Source organism: Triticum dicoccoides, chromosome 6B (assembly GCF_002162155.2).
Source record: "Triticum dicoccoides isolate Atlit2015 ecotype Zavitan chromosome 6B, WEW_v2.0, whole genome shotgun sequence".
NCBI lineage: Eukaryota > Viridiplantae > Streptophyta > Magnoliopsida > Poales > Poaceae > Triticum > Triticum dicoccoides.
In genome coordinates this window covers 616,643,240-616,652,767 of record NC_041391.1, presented here as the reverse complement: position 1 = coordinate 616,652,767, position 9,528 = coordinate 616,643,240, and the positions used below count along the sequence as shown (strand labels likewise).

Sequence of the window (9,528 nt, the reverse complement as noted above, 5' to 3'; positions counted from 1 at the left end):
CCCTCTCTCTCTTCCCTTCTCCCCCTTCCGGTAAAAGGAAAAGGGGGAGGCTGAATCCTACTAGGAGCCCAAGTAGGACTCCTCCTACTTGGGGCGTGCCTAGGGCTGCCTCCCTCCCCCTCCCTCCTTTATATACGTGGGGAGGGGGCGCCTAGAACACACATCAACTATTCCTAGCCGTGTGTGGCACCCCCTTCACAGTTTACGCCTTCGGTCATATTCTCGTAGTGCTTAGGCGAAGCCCTGCGCGGATCATTTCACCAGCACAGTCACCACGCCATCGTGCTGACGAAACTCATCTACTTCCTCGACACTCTGCTGGATCAAGAGCTCGAGGGACGTCATCGCGCTGAACGTGTGTAGAACTCGGAGGTGTCGTGCGTTCGGTACTTGATCGGTCGGAACGAGAAGATGTTCAACTACATCAACCGCGTTGACAAACGCTTCCGCTTTCGGTCTACGTGGGTACGTGGACACACTCTCCCCCTCTCGTTGTTATGCATCGCCTACATAGATCTTGCGTGAGTGTAGGAATTTTTTTGAAATTACATGCTATGTTTCCCAACACTGCCACCACCCCTTTAGTCTCGGTTCGTGTCATGAACCGGTACTAGAGGTTTAACACGAACCGGGACTAATGATTCCCACCCCCCCTAGCCGTTGGAATTGGCACTAATGGTCACATTAGTACCGGTCCGTTTTCAAACCGGGACTAATAGGACTCACGTAAAGTCATTTTTCTACTAGTGCTTTGAGGCTGAAGATGTCAAGTCAATCCTTTCCATTAGCATTTACGATGGAATGGAGGACAACCCTGTGGGGCATTTTGACCAAAAAGACGTATTCTCTGTGAAGTCCGCCTACAAGGTTGGAGTCATGCTGAGAGACAGAAAGTGTGGGAGGGATGCGGCTACCTCCACTGAAATGAAAGGGAGAAGCATTAAACGTTTTAATTGGAAGAAAATTTGGAAGCTGCAAGGTCCCAACAATTTCAAAATGTTCGTCTAGCGCCTTGTTCACAGCAGATTGGCAAACAGAATGAAGATTCAAAGGTTGGCGTGGAATTGGACATGACCTGCCCAGTGTGTACTCGGTTAAATGAGGACGGCGGCCACATCTTCCTGAAATGTAAGATGGTGAAAGAGTGTTGGAGCAGGCTAAAGTTGGGTGGTCTTCGGGAAACCTTGCTGCAGCACAATTCTGCACATGGGATGCTTGCTGAATTGTGGAAGGTTGATAGTGCCACCCAGCTGAGGGCTCTTTGTCCTGATGTGGGTGTGGTGGGATGTCAGGAACAGATCAAATGCAGAGGAGCGGGCTTCTAGTCCTCATAATGTTTGCCATCGGGTGGAGAAGCTTGTGGTGGAGTTTCATGCATTCAATCCCAACGGAGAGGCAACCTAAACAGGCGGTTCTGCACAAATGGGCAAAGCCTCCTGATGATCATGTGAAAATAAACTTTGATGGGGCTTTTAATGAAGGCTCAAATTCTGGAGGTTGGAGGTATGTGATTCCTGACCAGGCGGGCGATTTTGTGGCTACTGGCGCGGGAAAATCGATGCACCTGAGAGATGCACTTTATTCTGAGGCAGTAGTATGTCTTGCTCCTATCGGTGGGGCTATCAGAATTGGCGCAAATCGAATTATATTCAAGCTTATGCTTCCAGTCTTATGGAGGCTACTAGAATGCTCCTGCATAAGTCACTAGTGAACTTGTGGTCAATGAACATTGAGTGAACCATAAGTACTGAAAATATGAAATGATTATTATTTATTGAGAATACAATGGATGCCCCTCGTCCTCACTTTTACATGGAGGAAGTACTAAATCGTACTATGTGGACAACGTGAGCTCGGACCAATATGTATCACGTACACATAGGGAAAAAATTGTAGAGCTCCTTCGGCAATTTTGCTCATATTTTCTCCCATACCGCATAGTCATTGCCATGCGCGGCCACCTTGAAGCCTCCCGGAATGAGGTGTCCCACATCATATCTTGGCCCGAGCTTGACGATGACCTTGCCGTCGATCTCGGCGAGATAAAGGTCGGCGTCGGCCTCTATGATTTGCAGCTTACTTTCACTGTGTATCCCATGCCGGGTCCTGATTGACACCAGGCGATCGATCTCGTCCTTCAGACCCCAGTCGAAGAAATGATCGTAGAACTAAAGGATCACAATTATTTTTCATCAGTTTGGTCATGGTTCTTTTTTTTTTTATGAACGAAAGAAGAAAAGAAAATTTAGATATGATGTAGTATTGGTAGGATGACTCACGATGCATGGGGTGCCTGGGTGCGTGAGGATGTAGGCATATCCCTGCATGACCCTGTCAGACGGGAAGGGCCACATGTGCTGCGTGGAGCCGGTGTCGTGGTTGTCCACAAAGGTCACCGCCTTGGCGGGCCACCACCCGATCATGCCTGGCGCCTTGCCGTCGGTGCCGCGCAGCCGCCACAGCTCGCCCTCCACCGCCACGTTCAGGATGCCCTTGGTGGTGAAGTCGAACGTGGTAGCGGGGCCTTTGCCGCCAACCTTGTCCACCCAGTTCACCAGCTCCTGCCGGTGCTGGTCCTGGTTGAGGTTGGGCTTGCCGTCACCGCCGTACGCGAGCGACGTCCATATCTCGGCCACGGCGAAGCTGGGCTCCGAGCGGTCAATGTAAATCTTGGCGACGTCCGCGGAGTAGCCCTTGGCGAAGTCGAAGCGCCAGCCGTCGAAGCCGACGTCGGTCCTGAGCCAGTTGAGCCACTCGACGAGCTCCTTCTGGACGCGCGGGTTGAGGTGGTCGATGTCGGGGGCGGCCCCGAAGTCGGCGCCGGTGTCCGGGTTGCCGGTGCCGTCGGCGTAGGGCCGGTCGTCGCGGCAGATCATGTGGGGGCCCCAGTCGAGGCGGGCGTCGGGGGTGCCGCCCTCGAAGATGCAGTAGATGCCCCGGCCGTCCTTGTGCTCCGCGGTGCGGTGGTTGATGACGATGTCGGCGATGGCCTTGACGCCCTTGCCGTGGAGCGCCCCGATGAGGGACTTGAGCTGCGCCTTGTTGCCGTACTTGGAGGCGTCCAGGTCGTAGAGCCGGCCCGGCATGTAGCCTTGCTCGGCGACGGACTGCGACGCCGGAGGGAGCCAGACGTGCGTGATGCCGGCGGCGGCGATGTCGTCCACCTTGCCCATCAGGAAGTTGTACCACCCGCCATTGTGCTTCCACGACTCCCAGTTGAAGCCCTACCACAGAACTCGGATCAAAACTCGGTCCAAAACATACATGATCGCGGCACCTACGATCTGAAGATAATGCTTACAGTTACAGACAACAGACACGATCTTACCTGAAAGAGGACTTGCCCGGATGCCAAGCTGGCCGACAGGCCAAGGAGGACGAGGAAGAGGGACAAGTGTTTGTTCGCCATCTTCTTCAGCCCTCTCTAGCTGAGCTTTGGAAGAGGAAGATGGAGAACTGATGCATTCGGCTGGTGTGTCTGGCCAGGTATTTATAATGTGCTGCAGCATGCCGGAAGGCGGCGTGCTCGGCTTGAATGCTCCTTTGGGCCAGTGGATATGTCGGCCGGAGTTTGTTATCGGCCGGTGCGATGAGCTCAAAAGGCAATTCAATGGACCAAGTGATGGAGCCAGCCTTCGCCTTCGGTAAGAAGGCACCGGACAAAACGACTGTCAGTTATCTTGAACCTCTGTTTTTTCTCTGAGGACAGAACTTTGAGCATTTTTCATGGAATAGGGTGCTGGGGTTACAAATCTTCATCTACTGCAACGGTGTACAAGCCAGGAAACTTGGCAAGAACATGGAAACCAGTACAGTTCTTCAGCTTATCAACCGATGGTTTCAGCTTTCGCGCACTAAAATGAGGTTCAGTCCAGACATGCTGTTTGCAACCCTTCGTAAAAGATCAGCGGCAACTGATGGCAAGTGGGCAGGATGGCTCTGAGGTTACTTGCGCATTCCTGGTTAACAGATAGAAATCCGGTCAGCACATTCTTAATTTCTTATCCTGAATAACCCAGATGTGGTGCAACTCTCGATGCAGATAAAACTGGACATCAGGTTCAGAAACTTTCTAGCGAGTTTCATTCCAAAGAGATAAACATATATCCGAGCATTCATTCGTTCGATGAGCATTCATTTCGTGAGGGTAGGAGTATGTGGCAAGAAAATATAGATTGTTCATCCCAAGGAATTCCGGTTGGGGGTTGCAACTCCTCGACGTCATTTCCGTACCAGAAGCTGCACCTTTTGCTCAAACTTTGGGTGGGATAAGCAGGCGCCGTGATAAACGCTGGGCAGAGACGTTATCGCGAGGCCAAAGCAAATCCAACAGACTCAACAGAACAAACGGAAGAGTGTGCTCTCTACGCAGAGCCGCGGCCGCCCGGTGAGGCGCACGCTATCTTTAAGCACAACTGCTGGCAACAAGAGTAAGATTCTATAACCAAGGTCCAAGATCAGTAACTAATGATGCACAAAAAGAAACAAGTGAATAAGCTGAACACAAAAGGTACAACAGATGAGGTGCCAATACATTTTATTTGGGGCCAGAATAGCTTGGACATATTCTTCGAACAGGGCTCAGCAGCGATATTCCTTTCTTTCAGAAGTAACAAAACATCAAATGCATGAACCCACCAGTAAAAAAATAGCAGGTGGATTCACACTAAAAGAAAAAGTACTAGAGGAGGAACTAGTGAATACATCACTGGCACATACACAACACTACGGCCAATATGAGTCGCCTGGTCAGGCGGCCTCTGGAGCGAAAAGGAAGGCCACTTGACCACACGATCATTTGGATGCCACAGGGAGGTGAATAAGAAACGGAGAACAGTAAAGATAGGAGTATCTACAACACTAACTTTGACATGTTTTCCTGCTGAACCCTGACCGACTTTTTACCGCTACCTTTCTGTCACGTTTTATTACGATTGTCTTGTTCGACTAGGACGAAGTTAAATTCACAGATAGTTCTCTGTCATGATGAGCTGTTTCTGGTCACTTGAAGTATGACGACAAGTATAGTCTTACTCCGATGTCCACCGGACAATCCTCGCCACCAATTGCATGAAGAACCACGGGGATGTCGCTCAGGTAGCTTATCACCATGGGCAGAACCGCTGGGGCAACTTCAAGTTTCACTGCCTCATCGCTTAGCAAAACTGAGTCCACAGTAGTCTCAGTTGCTCCTGATTCGTCTCTGTCTTCAGGTAACATTAGATCGGATGGGTTCACCACCACCGCGACTTCCTCAATTGCTCTACTGCATCTGAACTGGCCTCCCCTCTTTTGGGGCTTATTCCTGCATGCATCAAGCACCAAGGTTCCAGTGGCTTCCAACCATTCAGTAGATAATCCCTCAACTTCATCATAGTATATCCTCCGTTCCATCTACATCAGAAAATCATGGTCAGGTGACTCAAAACACACAGACTGGAGAGCTTCTATTACATGCAAATTAGGGGCAAAGTCATACCGAGAGTTTGGGCACATAAACTGACATGAACCTTGGTCCAAGCCCCAGTACTCTAGCATTGGAGACCAGGGTCTGCAAAAGTAAAACCACAAATCAATTAAAATAAAGCTTACCAACACAAACTTTGTTGCGGGAGATAAAAGATGATGATGCACCATTATTACCTCATTCCTCTTTAGTAGAGCCCACATGTAGAGCTTTTGTCCAGCTTCTTCTGCACGGCGACTGGCCCACTTCCTTTCATTACAGTGTTCAGCAGCCTCCCCAAGATCTTCAGAGTTGGGGACCTTAAACTTCTTAGCTGCAGCAGACAGTGCTTCTCTCCCTTCTTTGGATTCAGCAGCATCCTTACTAAATTGAAGGCCTGTAAAGCATCTACTCACAACTTCACAAGATGTAGCTTTCACTCCATTCCGCCCAGTGGATATTTTCCTTTGCTTCAGATACATCTGTTCAGCCTCAATTACTGCATTCAGTGTCCTGTGAACGATTATATCAGGATACCTTCGAAGTGGTGAAGTGAAGTGTGTATATAAAGGGATAGATAGCGCATAATGAGCCCAATCATCCTTCTTGCTTATCAGGTCCCCTGTGCAAAAGTATTCTGCAGACTGCATTTGCTTTGAAGCATAAAACATGAGAATATCAAACATAACAGGATCATCTTGCAACTCTTCCTTTATTCTGCAAATTGAAAGATGAAGTTGACCGGATGATGAAGAATCCAATCCAAACCCATTTTTAGCACAAAATGCCTCAAATTCTTTCAGCTTCCGTGGATTAGGTTCAGGATGCCTACGAAGTAAAGCACAATCAGGGAATGCATTGGATATAACTTCTGCAGCTGACATATTTGCCAACAACATCAACTCCTCGACAATGAAACATGCATCATTCCTTTTATAGCGATAGCTATCGCATGGAGCCCCATCTTCATCAAATAGGATCGTGGGCTTTGAAGTGTCAAGAGAAAGAGCTCCACCCTTGAATCTAATATCCTTCAGATTTTTCGAGATCTCATAGAGGCATCGAAGAGACTTTATAACATCCTCATGTTTAAACATGCCATGCACTTGAAGAGATGCAGCTGCAGATCTAAACTGGCTCGAATCACTAGAAATCAGATCTTGCACGAGATCATATGACAGCTTGCAGCATGAAAAGATAATGGTATGACCAATCCAGCGATTAACTATGCTGCCATGAGGATCAATGTCCCAAATAACTGAAAAGGCAAGCCTGTCTACCCCAGGATTAAGCGAAACTAGTTCTTCTGAAAGTCTTGAAGGCAACATTGATACTTTACGTCGCAAGGTGTAAACACTGGTAGACCGAATCTGAGCCTCAGCATCTAATGCAGTCTCTGGATGAACGAAGTAAGAAACATCCGCAATATGGACCCCAATACGGACAATTCCTCCAGAAAGTGTCTCAATAGATATTGCATCATCAAGATCCGAAGCAGTAGGAGGGTCTATTGTTAAGGTCAAAACATTTCTCAGATCCTTTCTTGCTGCAAGTTCTTCTTGCGGAATCTTCCAGCAAGTGTCAGGGAGACATGCCATGGACTGAGGGGAAAATTCAACATCAGATATTGCATTCTCAAACAGTATAGCATCCATATGTGTTTCAACCTGTCCACCCTTTCCCAAGAACTGTACGACACAAGCCCAGGGATAGGGACTTTCCTCATTCCATTCATCAATCTGTGCAGCAACTAATTCCTTCCAAATAGTTGTATCACCTTCTTTCAGCCTCTGTTTGATACCATCTGACAAAGTGCTGATACTAACAATCATCTGCGGGAACTTGGGATCAGTAGGCAAGATTTGAACCAAGCCCGTGAAAATTGAGGATGATATATGGTTCATCCTCTTGGAACCCTGCACAGTCATCTGATTTCTCTGCTCTCCATCGGGGAAATCTGAGAAAGGAGCAACGAAACCTACAACAGTACTACGGCGAGGAGACTTCTTTATGACAGATACTACTTTCCCGGTAGGGCGTCTGCTTGGGTGATTGTATATCACAGAACAGATCCTCTGTAATGCTCTTGCAAACTCGGTCTTAGCTTCATCCAGGTTTTCATAATTCACTGGGACAGTAGCATGCCCATTTTCACAAATAACAGCTTGACTAAAACCACTGTTCTTGTGATGGTTATGCATCCTGTCCGGAACAGGTTGGCCATTACTGCACTTTTCAAACCTGCAGCTGGCATCTGCCTGTCCTTTCTTCAAACTATGGTTCCCGTTTGTTTCACTAACTTCCCGAGCAACAGAAACTCCTCCAGTGGCAGGGTTGCATGCAATGTTCTGCCCTTTCATTCTAGTCCAGTAAACAACAGGATCCAATGTGATGGCAACAACATCACCTTCAATCTGCAAAGTGGATCAAGAAAGAACATGTCATTGCAAGTAAGAGAACCATGTACTCTGGGTATATATAGTAAGAAACACAAGACCAGAACTGAACATTCATAATTCCATATCTATTCATATAACACATCAAGGAAAGAGAATGCTTTCTTAGAAACATATCAGCTACATTAATTCGCTGCATGAATTGTTTGTACTACTAAATAAAGACGTCCTGAGAGAATGTTTTCTCAGGATTATGAGACAGAAACAGACAAGGTGATTGCATAAAGAATGCAGGTTAATATTGCCCACGGGAAAGACGAATAAGGGCACAACATCTTCAGCAGAACATTCAGAAAAATGACCGCAGCATAAACATAATGTATCATGCAGCTTTGCTTAAATCATTTTCAAATGCAAGAGCTTCAAGCATGCTATGTGGCCTAAGGGCATACCACTTCATCCATGTGTTTAGAGTCGACTCAAAATCACGCCAAGAGCAGGCAATTCTCCCAATGTGCTTGACCAATTTGTGGGAAAGCAAGCTAGACATAGGTTCTACATATATAATTTGCAAAGTCACAAGCAATCGAAAGTTGAACACAAATTGAAATGTCCAATCCTGTGGCATCACAAAACAACTTAACAGCAGAAGATGCAAAATGACAACATCGTACATAATATTTGTTATTAGACTCGTCTCCTCCCATATATGACAAGCACTGTGTTACCTGAGTTCCTAGCACATTATACTTCCCAAAGTGGCTAATCAGTTAGCATGCAATTCAAGGCAGAATGACAGGCTGGAAGCATCATTAAGCCTTTGCGCTATCCACTAATATGGGATTGCTATAAATTACCGTACACAGTTCTCACTTGTTAATAGATACACTCATTTTGCTTTGTGTGCAAGTAGACGTGAACTTACTGCTCGGTTTTGCGCCGGCCCAGTAATGAGAACATCCACAGGGATGCCATCGATCGTGCAGTACGCCTGCAACATCACAGATTCCAAACATTACCCACCAATAGCACAGAGACAGTACAGTGAGAAGCAAATTAGGAAGGACTCCATGCTTACCTCGTTTCGGTTGTGAGCATTCACGCGGAACTTCCCCGAGAAGACATTCCCTCTCTGCATAGAGGAGGCAACAACAAATCAACACATTAGTTCTCTCAAAAACAAATCAATACATTAGTTCACGCAAAGTTAGAGCTACGGGAAGAAGGCTGCAAGCGTCACGATCCACTACCTTGAGGGCGTCCTCCACGACCTGCTCGGGCCAGTAGGGCGGGAAGAAGAGCCTCCTGGGAGCTCCCCCGCCCGTCCCCACCACCGGACCGCGCGCCTCCACGCGGGACGGCGTGGGCAGCAGGGGGCAGGACCGGCTCGTCCCGGCCGCCTCGGCCAGCGCCACGGCGTCGAGCCGGGAGTCGGCGCGCATGGGCGGCATCGATCTGCAGGGGCTCGGACCCGCCGCGTCGACCTGCGGGGGCGGGGTGGCCTGCTTGGGGCGGCGCGCGGGCCGGCGTCGGCGCCTCCGCTCGGCGTCGTCCTCCGTGTGGGGCGGCGGCGACGGCGACGGCGACGCGCGGACGGGGATGGCGGCGGCGTGCTCTCCGGTGGCCCTCATGCGCAGAGGCCTCTCGCGTTCCTCGAAGAATCGCAGCGCGCGAGAGAGATGGAGA

The 9,528-nt window shown here is 48.7% G+C and overlaps 2 protein-coding genes across 2 annotated transcripts; both read right to left on the bottom strand.

Annotated features, from left to right (window-relative positions):
• Nucleotides 1-1,743: 1,743 nt before the first annotated feature.
• LOC119324771 (alpha-amylase type B isozyme-like) lies at nucleotides 1,744-3,473 on the bottom strand. The gene is made up of 3 exons (XM_037598545.1): nucleotides 3,329-3,473; nucleotides 2,280-3,224; nucleotides 1,744-2,168 (listed from the first exon to the last, which is right to left on the bottom strand). Exons 1-3 carry the CDS (start codon nucleotides 3,407-3,409, stop codon nucleotides 1,917-1,919), a joined length of 1,278 nt encoding a protein of 425 aa, XP_037454442.1. The 5' UTR covers nucleotides 3,410-3,473; the 3' UTR covers nucleotides 1,744-1,916.
• Nucleotides 3,474-4,498: 1,025 nt separating this feature from the next.
• LOC119322117 (DIS3-like exonuclease 2) lies at nucleotides 4,499-9,522 on the bottom strand. Its single transcript, XM_037595616.1, has 6 exons — nucleotides 9,093-9,522; nucleotides 8,921-8,974; nucleotides 8,768-8,833; nucleotides 5,644-7,860; nucleotides 5,480-5,551; nucleotides 4,499-5,394 (listed from the first exon to the last, which is right to left on the bottom strand). Exons 1-6 carry the CDS (start codon nucleotides 9,471-9,473, stop codon nucleotides 5,002-5,004), a joined length of 3,183 nt encoding a protein of 1,060 aa, XP_037451513.1. The 5' UTR covers nucleotides 9,474-9,522; the 3' UTR covers nucleotides 4,499-5,001.
• Between the last annotated feature and the right edge of the window lie 6 nt (nucleotides 9,523-9,528).